This window comes from Zingiber officinale, chromosome 9B (assembly GCF_018446385.1).
Source record: "Zingiber officinale cultivar Zhangliang chromosome 9B, Zo_v1.1, whole genome shotgun sequence".
NCBI classification, from domain to species: domain Eukaryota; kingdom Viridiplantae; phylum Streptophyta; class Magnoliopsida; order Zingiberales; family Zingiberaceae; genus Zingiber; species Zingiber officinale.
The window spans coordinates 14,602,870-14,618,711 of record NC_056003.1 but is presented as its reverse complement, the minus strand read 5'-3'; the positions used below and the strand labels follow the sequence as shown (position 1 = coordinate 14,618,711).

The 15,842-nt window shown below is 37.9% G+C and overlaps 1 protein-coding gene and 1 non-coding gene across 5 annotated transcripts; both read left to right on the top strand.

Moving 5' to 3' along the window:
* The first annotated feature begins 2,212 nt into the window (after window positions 1–2,212).
* Window positions 2,213–5,507, top strand: LOC122024618 (CCR4-NOT transcription complex subunit 9-like). 4 transcript variants are annotated; one of them, XR_006123476.1, is made up of 5 exons: window positions 2,213–2,542; window positions 2,653–2,669; window positions 4,625–4,815; window positions 4,910–4,979; window positions 5,141–5,507. XR_006123476.1 is itself a non-coding variant. In XM_042583275.1 (4 exons), exons 2-4 carry the CDS (start codon window positions 4,730–4,732, stop codon window positions 5,249–5,251), a joined length of 267 nt encoding a protein of 88 aa, XP_042439209.1. In that variant the 5' UTR covers window positions 2,213–2,669; window positions 4,625–4,729; the 3' UTR covers window positions 5,252–5,507. The 4 variants fall into 4 exon arrangements, 2 of the variants coding, with proteins under 2 accessions (XP_042439209.1, XP_042439210.1); XR_006123477.1 differs by having other exon boundaries at window positions 2,653–2,691; XM_042583275.1 differs by having other exon boundaries at window positions 2,213–2,669.
* Window positions 5,508–5,707: 200 nt separating this feature from the next.
* TRNAN-GUU lies at window positions 5,708–5,781 on the top strand. Its single transcript has one exon. It is a non-coding gene; the product is annotated as a tRNA-Asn (tRNA).
* Window positions 5,782–15,842: the final 10,061 nt, after the last annotated feature.

Sequence of the window (15,842 nt, the reverse complement as noted above, 5' to 3'; positions counted from 1 at the left end):
ACCTAAGGCATTTAAATATATACTAAAGAATTTTCTAAGAATCCTTGGAAATCTATTGCAATTTTGGATACCTTTAAACTTTTATGGAGTCTTTAAAAGTCAAGTTTGAATACCACATGATTTTTTATAACTCTTTGAAAATCTATTTTGAATACCACTAAATTTGTAAAGAGTTTATAAAAGTCTAATTTCAATACCTCTAGACTTTTAAATTTTAGAAGAGTCATTAAAAGTCTAGTTTTAATACACCCCCCTTAAACTTGACAGTCCTTAAGTTCTCATTTATATTCATTCAATATAAAATAAATCAAAGATATTTAGGAATGGTTCAAAAATAAAGTTCTCTAATAATTTGATTATAATTTTATCCTTGAGCTTTTCTGTTTAAATATATACAAATGTAATAGAAAAAAATAATAAATCCAACTAGTCCTGACAAAATTTTTTTATTAAACACTAGACTATACAAACATATTAGAGCTGCATATTTATTTATGATGCTATTTGAATTTAGAATTTAGGGTTTAAGCTTTCAATTACTAAGGGGGCATTTGATTTAGGGAAATAGGAGTGGAGAATGGGAATGAGAATCATTGATTGTCATTGTTAATGTTTGGATTATAGGAATAGGAATATAAATAAGGGAATGAATCCTTGAAATTGGGTAATAACTTATTTCCATGTACCTCCCCTTCAATGAGTCATTACTCTATTTTCATCAATCAAAATATGCCCTTATTCCAAAAATACCCTTGACCTAAAACTAAAATTTTCTCCCTTAATATCAAATATCAAATATCAAAATATATTTATTTATTTTTCTTGCATATCACTTCTCTCTTCTTGTTCTCTCTAATCATATTTTCTCTCTTATCCGAGATGGCATGGGGCGGAGGTTGCTGCAATGAGGCCGCCCGGTCGAAACTCAGTGGCAACGGGAGAATAAATCCCCTATCCCTGTATCCCACCCGGTCCGTCCCATGTTAGCTCGGGTGCTGTGATTTACCTCCCTCACAATGACCGTGGGTCCGGTCGGTGGGGGCCCTGGGGGCGAGGGTTTTCGCCTTTTGCTGTAATATTTTCTCTCTTATCATTTTATCACACACTTTCTCTCTCCTTAATCTCTCCTATCACACTCTATTTCCTCTTTTTTTCTCATTACACTTTCTCTTTCATAATATTTTCTCTCTCCTCAATCTTTTCCATCGCACTCTTTTTCTTCTTTTTTCTCATCATACTTTCTCTCTCCTCAATCTCTCCCATCACACTCTTTTTTTTTCTCATCACACTTTCTCTCTCCTCAATCTCTTTTGCCACACTCCCTCTTTTTTTTTTCTCAACACACTTTCTCCCTCATCATACTTTCTCTCTCCTCAATCTCTTCCATCACACTCATTGTTCTCTTTTTTTCTCATCACACTTTCTCTCTCATCATACTTTTCTCTCTCACCATACTTTCTCTCTCCTCAATCTCTCTCATCACACTATCTCTCCTTATTTTTTCTCATTATATTTTCTCTCTTTTCATCCTCTCCCATCATACTCTCTCTCACATCATTTTTTCTCTCTCATCTTCTCTCATCATGCTCTCTCCTATCACACTCGCTTTTTTCATTTTCTCTCATCATACTTTCTCTCTCTTCATTCTTTCTCATCATACTTTCTCTCTCATCACACTCTTTCATCATATTTTTCTTTCATATCTAATTTTTCCTCTTATTTTCCTTGAAGGGTAAAAAAGGAAATTTTGATTTATTCCAATAGAAACTATGCAGCTAACCAAATATTACTTTTAAGAGTGATATTATATTCATACTTATTCTTATTCCACAATACAATGATTCTCATTCCGATTCTATTCCTAGGAAAGAATTAAACGTCCCCTAAGACTCTTCTTAGTTCTTATTACAGAAACCCTATCTAATCTGGGTTAATCAATTTGCGAACAGATTCACTTGTCAAGGCGATCTGGCTCGGTTTGAATTCCGCTTGTTACATTTTTTACTTTAAAAAATTCGGAATATTTTTTTTAATCAGAATCTATTTTTAATATTTATTTTGTTAAAAATTATGTCTGTAAAGTAAATTATTTCTGTAAAAATATTTAGATATTTTTCATAAAATTTTTTAGTCTAATCTATATACTCTCGTTGAACGTTAAGAAAATTTTTAGAATTTTTTCATTATTCTTCGATTTGTTGTGGATCTTTCCTTTTCCTCGTCCACTCGCCTCGTTCGATCGAATTCAACGGCGCCACGGATTCCCTTCCCTCCGCTGCGCCTCCCGAGGTCGTCGCCCTCAAGCTCAAAGGATATTTCGAGCTGGCCAAGGAGGAGATTGACATGACCGTCCGGGCCGAGGAGTGGGACTTCGCAGTTCGCAGACGACGCCATCGCCCACTACCGAAACGCGCAGCGCGTCATGCTCGAGGCTAAGGCCGTTCGAGTCCCTGATGTCCTCTCTTTTGAGGTCGGTCATTCGAAGGGATTTATTGGTCCGATGCGATTAAAGGTTTACTACAGGTGCTATCGCAGAGGACAGGTAATCCTTTTTATGGAAAGCAAATCGATTGTGAATGCTTCTTTCTAGAACGTCTTTTCCTTGTTTTCCTAGAAAACTAACTATTTGCTTTTCTTCTTTCGCATGATAAGCTGCGCCGTCCACTAAGGTATGCATCTCCTAGTTGAATTGTGAGTAATTTCTCAACTATGAAGTCAATTTGAATGCATTCAAACACCATCATCACTTATTCGATTGAACCATATCATTCTCTGGTGCAATTTGAGAGATGGATGTTAGATTCTTGCGTCCTATGACTTATCTAGCGATTTGCAACGCTGCTGTATATTGATTTAGTCTCTTCTCTAACTTTATATGCTGCTGTTGAGAACTGAATAGGAGTGCTTAATATTTTTAATTTTTCTTTCAGGTATTCAAAGGTTTTTGCTTGCTAAAATAATCTAGTTTTGAGATTCTAAATTGTCACAGGAGTTCTTTGTTTTGTTGTTGGGTTCAACAATAGCTGCTGCATATGATCAAGAAGTTGAGGGTTTTGGAAATATTATCAGAACCAAATGAATCTACCGTTTTGCAAATAATGATGGAATCAGTAGTGTATCCTAGAAGAAGATTAGTACACACACATTACCCATTAAGAAACAGGAACCATCACTAGAGAAAAAAACTCTATATCTAGGCCTTTTCCTTGGAGCACCTGTTTATTGTCTTCAACTAAACTATAAAGAATCTAAAGATATTTGTAGAATTTCTTATCCCTCAATGCAAGAGAAATGAGAATGTGAACAAGGATCATTTTTAGCACATGATTTAATCTTGAAGAGGTTATAGACTAGTCGTAATGGTTGAAAAGGATGCTGCCAGATGCTGCCATTGACTTGTGTCTAAGCATTTTGGCCACTTGGTATGGATCCTACCTATATGTATTTTAGTCAAAAAAAAGTGTTTTGTGCCAAGCATACCAAGGATTTGATGAGTTCTTCAAGCATTAAGCTGGGTGATTATAACACTCTGAGTTAATGATTTAATCCAAACTAAGGGTGCAAGGTATCTGGATTATTTTTAAGGCCTAAATGAGTTAATCAACTGCGGAATAAGGTTTATGGGTCACCTGGTTCAAATGTATCCAATTAGTGTCTCCCTATGTGTATGGATCTATAATTAAAGCAGTGCCCTACCCTATGCATTGTCTTTCAGCAAAGCTGCAACTGCATCCTCATCTTTCAGGCTGAAACATGGTGTTTACAATCAATGTTGCTGCCTGAGCATGCTGTTAGTGCACGATACTTTGGTCAAGGATGGAAAAGATGCTAACTCTTACATACCATGATCTAGATGGAATACTAATTACATTTTAACCTTAACACCCATGTATTATAATTAAAAAAAAATTGTTCCCCACTTTGATTCCCTAAATACATTCTCATGTAGTGGCACTTATGTATTCAGCCTGAATCATTATTCCTCACAGTATTGTCTTTATTTAGGATCATCTCAAAATAAGAAATAGGATCATTATATAGCTTAGGATGTGATATATCTCGGTTCATGTCTTTAATTTAATCTTTATTCCAGTTCACATTTGATTCTACTCTTCTAGGGGCATGTAAGTTGAAGATTCATAAATACTGTTTGTTTTTTCTGCATGGTATGCATAAAAAGTATGATATGCATTTTACTATATATAAATGTTGGTTTTCTATTGTATTCCTTTGACATGAATCTCCCATGTTTCCTTTCTCTCAATTGCCATTGTATGTAACTTTGTAGACCTACCCAAGCACTGTCATGTCTAGGGTGCCCACTGCATGGAAAGCTACAAAAAACTTGCCTAGTCAGAAGATTGATATTGAAAACTCAAAGCCTGTATCCAAAAATCAGGATTCCCATCTGGTTGAAATGATCTTAAACAATGTAGGGTTGCTCTCACTGACAGAGGGATGAATCTAAATTCTTAGCGTCGATAAGTTTTTGGCCTTGTCGATCACTCAATATGTAACTCATTTCTAAGCGGTGATATCTGTTATTGTCCTTGAGTCATTTCTGGGTGGAAAATATTATTCTTCATCTAAGATAATTAATTTTTCTGCATCCATCTTTTATTAGGTGGCGACATTCATTGTTCAGAAGATCTTGTTGGACAATGTAGGCCTTCGCTATATTTGTGCTACTGCAGAGCGGTTCTTCGCTGTCGGCAGCGTTTTGGGCAACATGGTTGCGTCTCTGGCTGACCAACCTTCTACAAGATTGCTTAAGCACATAATCAGATGTTACCTGAGGCTGTCGGATAATCAAAGGTCTGTTTTACAAACCATTAGGGGATTATTAACATCATGATTTTGTGTTTACTAATGACTGCTGCTCTTGTAACTCTGTTCCCCTTATTTGCAGGGCATGTGGAGGACTGCGTGGTTGTCTCCCGGAGATGCTGAAAGATGGAACATTCAACAACTGTCTTCGGGTAAGTGCTAGAAAAACTAAGTCATCCACAGGAAACACTCCTTGTGCATGAGTGAGCAGGTTAACAGTTATTTTGAAAGCTTATGTTATTAGCAAATGATCAAATCCAGTCCTTTATGTTCCTTCCATCAACCTTAACCATGGCGCTCTCTTATTTTGCAGGATGACCCAGCAACTCGTCGTTGGCTTACACAACTACTACACAATGTGTCCAACACTAACCTAGGGGCATCTCTTCAACAGGGAGGGTTCGATCACCTGATGGGCAACTAGTATGGATTTCATCACTCCTTTGTAGGGACGAGGGCCATTGCAGAGATCATGTCGTAGGTTCTTAATTTATATGACTGTTGTGTATTGTATTGTATTGTATTTATTGTTCTTTAAATACTAAGCCACAAAGCAGCATGTTTTCATTTTGTTTACTCTTCCACGGTCGGGTGATGAAGGGACTCATTGAGCTCAGAAGCTTGTATAGTTCTTGATTCGTTCCAAGACTCATGAAAATGTAATGCTTGTGAAGTTCTATTTAAGGCGATTTTTTTTAATTTTTCTTCATTAATTCATTATATTTAGAATCAAATTGAGCGCGAATAGTACTAATCTTTTTGTTCATGCGATGAGTAAATATGAGTTCATTTTTGAACAAAATGCACCTTTTAAAAATAGGTATGCTTCTTTTAATTCGTATTATGGCATAGAATATTTATAAATAGGTTCACATAGAACGCTGGAATAGCTCAGTTGGTTAGAGCGTGTGGCTGTTAACCACAAGGTCGGAGGTTCAAGCCCTCCTTCTAGCGTTTTTCCTATTTTATTATTACACAATTTATTCGATTTTTTACATCTCTTAGATGGTCAGGATTAAAATAAAATAAAAAAATTATTAGGATATACTATTCTAAAAAAAAATACCAAAAATATCATTCTAGCTACTATACAAAAATTAAATTAAAATATTTTAGATTGTAATTGATACGGTGCGTTTTTTAAAAAAAATATTTTATTCCACAATTTATTTGATTTTTTACATCTCTTAACTGATGGTAAGGATTAAAATCAAAAGAATTTTATTAGGTTATACTGTTCTAAAAAAATACCAAAGAGCCTACTATACAAAATTTTAATTAAAACATTTTAGATTGTAATTGATACAGAGAGTAATGCAGACCGAGTTGGGTCAAAGTCTTAGAGGTCGGCTGACATAGCAGTCAAAGTCAAGAAATGATCAACTTTCAAGACCAGTGCAGTTGATTACTTTGGCCTAGAGATAGTCTACCGGACCAATGGCAGACCGAACTGATAGTCGACCGGACTAAGGGTCCGGTTAGATGCCAATCCATGTAGCATTGCTAAAACTTCAAGTCGAATCATTCAATAGAGACCGTCTTAGTTCTAATTCAGAAATAATATAATTAACTATCTCGACCAAGTGCTCCTATCGATCAGATATATGCCCGATTGGACATACTGGACACCTGATCCACCCGAGCTCTCTATCTCAGTAAAGAAGTCGAGTGAATACCGAGTCATCGACTGCATTCATCAAGGCCAACCTAGCGGCTCTTCCGAGTGATGATCGATCGGACTACATTAAGTACTCGGTCAGCTTGCTAGGTAAGCATATTGTGGGCCCCGTAGCCCAACAACCTAATATTCTTTTTTAGCATTTTGCATCACGGAGGACAGAGAATATTCTGCATGCAAGCTGCACATTCGAAACTTCCAACTTGTCAATTGTAGAGATTGCGATTTTATTTTGGGAAAGGTGTCCGGGCCTATCTATGGTCTGCCCTTTTTTAAAAATATTTTAGAATTCGTGCATAGATATAACAGTAATACTATAAAATGGGGTCTCCATCTACAGGTGAAAGTACGCGATGCTATGCGATTACACATGCTTATTTGCTACTGTTCATTCCACTATTCATCATCTTTAAACTGTGCATTGGGATCTCTTCCCTGACACAGTTTCTAACGCTCCTTTTGACATGCATGACAACGAGGAGTCTTCGTTTGGTCAACATCGGAGCCACCTTCCCAGCTATATAACCACCTTCACCATTTTGAACAGGATCATATTTGACGTCGTCTGTAGAAACTTCACCTGTATTTGAAATGTTAAGATGGATGAGACATGACGACTCACCACCGTAACTCTGACATAAGAAGATTTATAACTATTGATAATTGCCCGAGCGACAAAGATAATGTAACAACAAGTGGCGACCGAGTGCCCTTAGCCGAATGACCCCGCAATATCTACGACCGACCATTAAGCCGATCGAGTGATCCAAGTGGAAGGCCCGAGTGCGTTCCAATTGATCCACCCTCCCGCAAATACTTATGCAGCCGACCAACCTTCCACCCATCTCCTCATCACGAATTGCCCATCACCCAGCGTTGTTCTGAACGCCCCTTGCACTAAAAATAAAAAAAAAATGGTGTTTTAGAATCGGTATTTTACCAGCGGTTTTACAACCGCATGAAAAACCTGCAGATATCAAACCGTTTATCGAAACACCGCTTCAATAGAAATGGTTTAGAAGCGTTTCAATATAACTGCTTCTAATTATCATATATTGAAGCAGTTACATTAATCACTTCTACATAGGGATGTAAATGAACCAAACGGTTTGCGAGCTATTCGAAGCTCGATTCGGTAAAAAGCTCGTTCGAGTTCGTTCGTTTATCTTATCGAGCCGAGCTCGAGCTCGATTTCGAGCTCGACAGTTTTATCGAGCCGAGCTCGAGCTTAAGGATATTCGGCTCGTGAGCTCGCGAACATGTTCGTTTATAAGCTCGCGAGCCAAAAAAACGAGCCTTAAAACGAGCCTTAAATCGAGCCTTAAAACGAGCCTTAAACGAGCCAAAAAAACGAGCTCTAAAACGAGCTCTAAAACGAGCCTTAAAATGAGCCAAAAAACGAGCTCTAAAATGAGCCAAAAAAACGAGCTCTAAAACGAGCCTTAAAATGAGCCAAAAAATGAGCTCTAAAACTAGCAAAAAACGGGCTCTAAAAGAGTCTGAAAACGAGTCCGAGCTCGCTTAACGAGTTAGGCTCGTTAATTTTGATAATCGAGCTAATAACGAGCCGAGCTCGAACTGTTCGCGAGCTTGATAATTCTAAAACGAGCCGAGCTCGAGCCTTGTGATAAAAGCTTGATTCGAGCTCGAGCCGAGCTCAAGCCCGAATATAACTTAAACGAGCCGAGCTCGAGCCTGATACTGTTCGGCTCGGTTCGGCTCGTTTACATCCCTACTTCTACATGTTATTTTTTTGAAGCGGGCGAAACCACTCTTAAAACATCACACGTTTCTAATAAGTTAGAAAATACACGTTTAGAAGCAGTTGCTGAGACCGGCCCTATAGATTACTTATAGAAGCGGTTACAACCGTCCTAAAAGCACGATATTTTTTTTAGAAATAGGAACAGAAGGGTTCTAACTCTGTCATTTACAACTCTCATATTTCATCAGTCCAATCGGCCAGCCACCATGTCCACTGTTACTAGGAATTGATTTTGCCATTGTTTTGGTAATCTCTCAACTTATTTGAGTAATCAGTTATTTTCTTTCAAAAAAACTTGGAAACATGGTCGGCCTTATTTGAGTAATCAGTTATTTTCTTTCAAAAAAACTTGGAAACATGGTCGGCATTATTTTTTTTAAAAAAAAAAACTATGAAAATAAAAAGGCTCATTTATTTCTCTTAAAAGCAATACCCATGAACCACCTGCCCTATTTCAGACTCCCGCTTTCTATTTTACATTCCCGTCTATTATGAAGTTAATATACCTCACGATCGATTTTCCCCCTTATCTTGTGCCACCATCGCTCTACCCTAAGCTGTAATAGATTATGGTTTCTGGAGGTAAATTCTTTGCCTATTATGTTTTAAATAATGAATTTAGTGTTTAGATATCTGTGTGAACCTATCGTAAATTTTTAGGTTATTTGCTATAAAATATAAATTGATCGCGAACCCTTCTGAGTTTTGATTTTATTAAGTGTTCCAGTGTTATGTTAAAAATTTGTGTCAACCTAATTCTTGTTGTTAAAATATTAGCGATCAATAACTTTACCACATCAGAAATCAGCTATTACATACTGGTGTAAATTAATTGGTGTATTCTTTCTCTTTACATTCGTCCATTTATTCTTTAGGTATCTTTACCATCTTCTTCGCTATTATAATTTTGTATTATTATTAGTTTTTAAATTAAAAAATTTCTTTATAATTTTATTTCTAGGATTCAGGCTTTAGTTGTAGTGTTAAAGTTATTTTTTTTTTTAGATTTTACCTATGGGGTTTAGGCTTTCCAATTAGGTTATAGTATTTGATTTAAAAAAAATATTAAAATAAAATTAATTTAAGTATTTATTGAATATTGTAATATGTTAAGGGGATATATTAAGGTATTAAAAATTTATATAAGGAAATATTTAATTTTTTAATTGATTTTTTAAATTTAAAATATTAAAAAAAACGGAAAAAAAAAAAAAACCCGAACGATCTCCTGCGCGCGCACTCCTCTCTCTCTCTCTCTATATATATATATGATTAATTCTTTTTTAATAGTATTAAAGCACCGAATAAAAAACATATTTTGAGTATATTTATCAGGCGACAATGAGGTGCTGCGCGCCTTTTATATATATATATATATATATATATAGTATTGTAACAATGCAGTTAACGTTTTTTTTTTTTTTTTTTTTTGTTGTTAACTATTGGTTGTAGTTTTTTTTTTTTCATATTTATTTTGTAGTTTGAAATGTGTGAATTAGCAATATAAGTTTTATTTTTTCATTCAATTTAAATTTTGTTTGTTAGAATTTGTTGGATGAGGCTGTGCAGTGTCGCATACAAGACATGCCTAAGGGAACACAAGTAATGAAAGTGCACGAGTATGTATTTCGATTATATTTTCTTTAAAATTTCATATCATTTTTGTTAAAGCTACAATATAATGTGTATGTATTAATTATAAGTTATATGTAGTGATGTTTTCGGACCTGAGTATTCTGGTCGAGTTCGATGTCTACTCCGTGCACTACCTAGCCAAGTCTTCCTTGATCAATGTAGACGTAGCTCATTATAGAGGAAAAGCTATCAGTCTGCTGCAGATATTACAGAGAAATTCAATGAAATGAAAGAACAAATGAAGAAAGATATAGAGATTCGTGAGTCACAGTGGTGGATAGAAATTAAGGCACAAAAAGCACAAGACAAAAATGGAGAGTCTAGTGGACTTGAATATAATTGTTACCAATATAGGTATTTACATATTGTATAATATCAAATGAACAAGTCAATTACTTTTACAAGTGTATGATGTTAATTTTGAATTTTTTTTTACAGATGACATCTATAATGATAAATATCATGCATCAACACATGGATGACACATCAAATTCACAGTAAAATGATCGTAGAACTCCTTCATCAGAAGAATCAGATGGTAATTAGATAAAATTTTAAAGGGGAAACATATTTTAGTTTGAGCCATCTTTTGTGATCATTAGTATGTTTTTTTTTCTTTTTAGAATTTAATGTTTCTTTACGCTTAGATATTGATTTTGTGGATTATAAAGTGCAGTTTTTTTGTTTGCCAGTAATTGGCTGTTTATTTTTGTTATTGCCAAGTTATTTCTATTGGATATATAATATTTTTCCCATTGTCAAGTTGCTTGTGGGGGAATGGAATGAAAAAATCTAAAAATATTTTAAATTTATAAAAAATTGATTTCCGAAGCAGTTTTAAATGGCTCTTGAAAATAAGAACGCTCCAACATCTTAATTTTGAAGCAGTTCCTAACCGCTTCATTAATGAAGCAACAGCAAAGCTTAAAACTCGAGAACATGAAAACAATACATGCGTTCAGGGAAACCGCTCATACATCTTTATTTTGAAGCGGTTGCTATGAGGACATTTCCGATCGGTTAAAAACCGTTTCTATACTCAAACAACATGAGCGGTTAATAAAACGCTCCAAGTACTTGCATTTTGATACAGTTACTAACCGCTTCAAAAACAATTATTTGGACCGGTTATTTTTTGTTTCACCACCACCGGTGGGTATTACGATACAATAAAAAAAAAATATTAATCAAACTGGATAACATCAAACTTGGAATGATCGGCCTAGTTTTATAGAAGTTTTCTACCGGCCATCAGGGTAAATTGGGAAGCGCTCGCATCGTACAGCCCAAGAGCCCAGTATCCTTTAGTTGCGTGCCCCATTTGGGGTGGTAGAAATTGGGCCGTAAATAAAACCGCTTCTAATATATTTGAAGCGGTCAGAAACCGCTTCGAAAAATTTAAACAACCAGTTCTAAAACCCTTAATTTTGTAGTGTTGATGACATGGGCTGAGCGTCTCTCTCGAGTGGGTGAGTTTGCTGTTCTTCCAAGAAATCTTGGATGATAAACTGTCGGCTCATTTCTGACCCTTGTCTATTGGCGAGTATAGAGGCGCGACCGACTTCGAGGATCACTTACTCAAATTTGAAAATGCGGCTATCCTTCGCCAGTAAAGTCAAGTGCAGAGTGTTCCTCACCATTCTGTCGGGTTCGACATAGCAATGGTTCAACCGACTTCCAGCTGAGTCCATATGTTGTTTCAAAGACTTTTGCCGGGCGCTCCTCCATCATTTTGCAAGTAGCCGTTGTTATCACAAGACGGTGTTAAGTCTGTTTTCGCTCAAGCAGGGGCCCAAGGAGATATTGAGGGCCTACATAAAAAGATTCAATCAGGCGGTCATGGACGCCCCCTCTGCCACCTAGGAGATTTTAGTGAGTGACTTCTCATAGGGACTCACGAATAGTGATTTTTTTCGATCCCTCATCAAGAAGCCTCCGAGGGATTTCGATCACCTACTCGGATGAGCAACAAATGCATCAATGTTGAAGAAACTCAGTCTACTCAGAAAAAAGAGGTGGCTCCTACTCTCGTCACCGCTACTAAGCGTCGAGCGGCCCCCAATACCGTGCCTCCAAAAGGGCCCCAACCACAACATGTTCTAAGGCTACACGTAGTCCAACATATTGAGGTCGATCGAGTGCACCTCCCCAAGCCCCAACAATGGGCTCCTATGTTTTGTACTTACCACCGCTCGAGGACTCATATTACATAAGATTGCTACTATTATAATCAAGAGTTGCGTCGACCAGCTAATTAGGGATTTTGTCAACAATCCCCTTCTTCTAACCCCCAGCATCAACGTCGACTGAATATACCCCCGGGTCAGAACCCTGTTGCAACTGATAGGAACTAGCAATGGGCCCAACAAGGAAATAACCAAGCACCGGCTCGAGCGCCTGCCAAGCGCTCTCTGTGCTAACACACTCGGGAGGAAGAAAATTATAGCAATGCCTCTCGAGGTGACATCGGTATAATAGCAGGTGGTCCGACAGATGGTAATTTCAATCGGATCAGGAAGTTGCATGCACGTCGACTGGAGATCCACATAGTTGGGTGTAGTCAAGAGAAAGCACAAGGGTTAGAGATTAGTTTTAGTCCCAAAGATTTGATGAGGGTGGAATACCCTATGATGATGCATTAATTATTAAAGTTGTGATCGTCAATTATAATATTCACCGTACTTTTGTTGACATAGGGAGCTAGATCAATATCATTTTCAAGAAGGCATTCGAGCAACTTTAGATAGACAAAGTGAGCTTCAGCCAATAACTACACCTCTGTACGAGTTAACTCATAATGAGGTGCAGCCGATCAGACAAGTCAAGGTAGCTATCTATTTGAGGGAAGAGTCGCTCATGAGAACTTGTCAGTCAAACTTCATTGTGGTAGATGCACCATCGGCGTATAAAGCAATTTTGGGTCGACCGGTGCTAAATGAATTTTGAGTCATCGTTTTCACATTTTGCCAGAAGATAAAATTCCCGATCGACAAAGTCAAAGGGGATTAGTTGGTGACACGCAAATGCTAAGTAGAGATTGTGAAGACCGAGGCTTGCATCGCTCAAAAAACACAACGGATGGAAGTTAATGCAATTCAAGAAGCTCCTTCGGCCTTAGTCTATAAAGAAAAAGAGGAAGTTCAGATCCATCACAACTGACTGATGGCCACGACTTATGTTGCAGCCGATTTGGGTCCCGAGGATAAAGCATAATTGATCGCTTGCTTGAAATGCAACAATGATGTCTTCTCTTGGATACCTCACGAGTTCACAGGAATCTCGCCAACAATAATGGAGCATGCGTTGCATGTTCGACCAGACGCTCAACTAGTTAAACAAAGAAAAAGAGATTTCAGAGTAGAGCAGAACCAAATCATCCGAGCGGAGGTGGACAAATTACTCGAGACCGGACATATCTATTAAGTGCAGTTCCTGAGCTGGCTAGCAAATGTAGTACTGGTGTCCAAGCCCGGAAAAGTGGCGAGTCTGCGTTGATTTTAGAGATTTGAACAAGACGTGCCCAAAAGACGATTATCCATTGCCATGCATTGTCCAAGTGGTAGAGTCGACTGCTGGCTATGAGTTGACATGCATGATGGATGTATATCAGGATTACCACCAAGTCCCGCTCACTAAGGAAGATCAAGAGAAAGTTAGCTTCATCACTATGGAGGGAACATACTGCTATAATGTCAGGGTTACCACCAAGTCCTGCTCACCAAGGAAGATTAAGAGAAAGTTAGCTTCATCATTGCGGAGGGAACATACTGCTATAATGTCATGTCGTTCGAACTAAAGAACGCCAGAGCAACATATCGATGACTTATGAACTAGGTATTCCGAAAGTAGATCGGCAGAAATATAGAGGTATATGTTAATGATATACTAATCAAATCCCTCCAAACTGCTAATTTATGTGTAGATGTTGAGAAGATGTGTCAGACCCTCAGGAAATACAGGTCAAGCTCAAGTCCAACAAATACTTATTTGGGGATAAGAGTGGACGCTTTCTTGGTTATATTATGAGTGGGAAATCAAAGCAAACCTGAGCAAGGTGAAGACCCTCCAAGATATGTCTCTACCACGCAATCTAAAGGAAGCTCAACGTTTTACTGAACGGATTATGACTCTCTCTTGGTTTATCTCGAAGTTCTCCGATCGGAGTTTACCTTTCTTCAAAGTACTTCGCCAAATCATAAAATTTCAGTGGGATGTTGGATGTGATAAAGTGCTAGAAGAGCTTACAAAGTACTTATCTTCTTTACTTGTATTCACGGAACCCATCGTCGGTGAGCCACTGTGGATATACTTGTCTTCCAATAAGAGGGATCTCAAGTTGGTGTTGGTATGGCGGGACGACAATGAACAACAGCTGGTGTATCTTTTAAGCTATTTATTGAAATATGTTGAATGCTTATATACTGCTATTGAGAAGTTGGTGTACGGGTTGGTCTTAGCCACTCGGAGGTTACACTCTTACTTTATCTCTCACCCCATAATTATTTAACTAACAGTACGTTGGGTCTAGTACTCATCAACTCGGAGGCATCTGGAAGATTGATTAAGTGGACCATGGAGTTAAGTGAGTATGACATACAATACCAATCTCGATCGACCATCAAATCTTAGCCTTTAGCCGATTTTGTGACGGGGATACAAAATCTTGAGTCGAACAAAACTTGGAGAATATATGTGGATGGATCGTCCACTCGGTAAGATAGTGGAGTTGGAATCCTTTTAATATCGTCTAGTGAAGATAGAATGCAATTGTCCGTTCGGTTGGACTATTAGGCCACTAATAATGAGGTGGAGTATGAGACACTAATAATCGGCCTACAGGCAGAGAGATATGTGGGAGCCGTTAGAGTCTTCATTTAATCAGATTCTTAATTAGTAGCTCAACAACTCTCAGGTAATTTTGGAATAAATAATGAACGATTAAAGTTATATGCAGAAGCATTTGAAAAGTTAGAGTCAAGATTTCAAGAGGTGGTGCTACAAAAAATTCTCCGAGCGGAGAACCAGTATGCGGATCAGCTGGCCAAGCTAGCTAGCTAGTTCCTTGAGCCCTTGGTCATTGGATAAGCCAATCAAGCAAACACTATTAGTGGCTCATATCGAACGACCAGTTAAAGCAAAAACACAAAGCGATTGGCAATCACCATTGATTGTGTTCCTCCGATTGGGAAGTTTACTGGCAGACCGGGAGCAATCACGTATGATAAAGAAGACAATCGGTTGGTTCACACTGATTGAAGATCATTTATACAAGAGAGCATTTTTAAGATCATTGTTCAATTATATCGGATTGGACGCCATTCATTACATTTTTCAAGAAGTACATCAGGGTTTATGTGAAAGCCATTCGAGCGGTTGATCGCCCAAGATTCTATTAGCTGGATATTTTTGGTCCACCCTGTAAGAGGACTCAACTCAACTTTTGTAAGAACCCTATGGTAGTTTTGATGTGATCAACTAAGTCAAGTTAGGTCCTATTGTTATTTTAATGTCTTGTGTCTAAGTGTGTAGGAACTTAGGAGCACAGGAAGTTGAGCGAAAGACACAGCTAGCGAGAATGACGGCATGGGAGAGAGCCGACGAGCTCAGTGCGTCCGAGAGACGAGGCGCTAGGGAAGAGTACGTTGGCAAACAAGAATGATACACGTGGCATTTCCAAGGGACGAGAAGTCGGAGCGGAAGACTGCTCGAAGACTAGAAAATTGGTTTGGGTGAGCCCTATTCTGGATGGATGAAATCACCTAAGTAAGCAAAGCCGGAGCGGAAGATCCGGACCCAAGCGAGCGGAACTGGAGCGGAAGATCCGGACCAAAAAATCAATAGGGTGTTGACTTTTGAGTCCGGGCGCCCGTACTTCGGGCTTTCAGAACCCTTCCGGACGCCCAGACCAGAAGTTTATCAGAACACGATGTGGCTTAT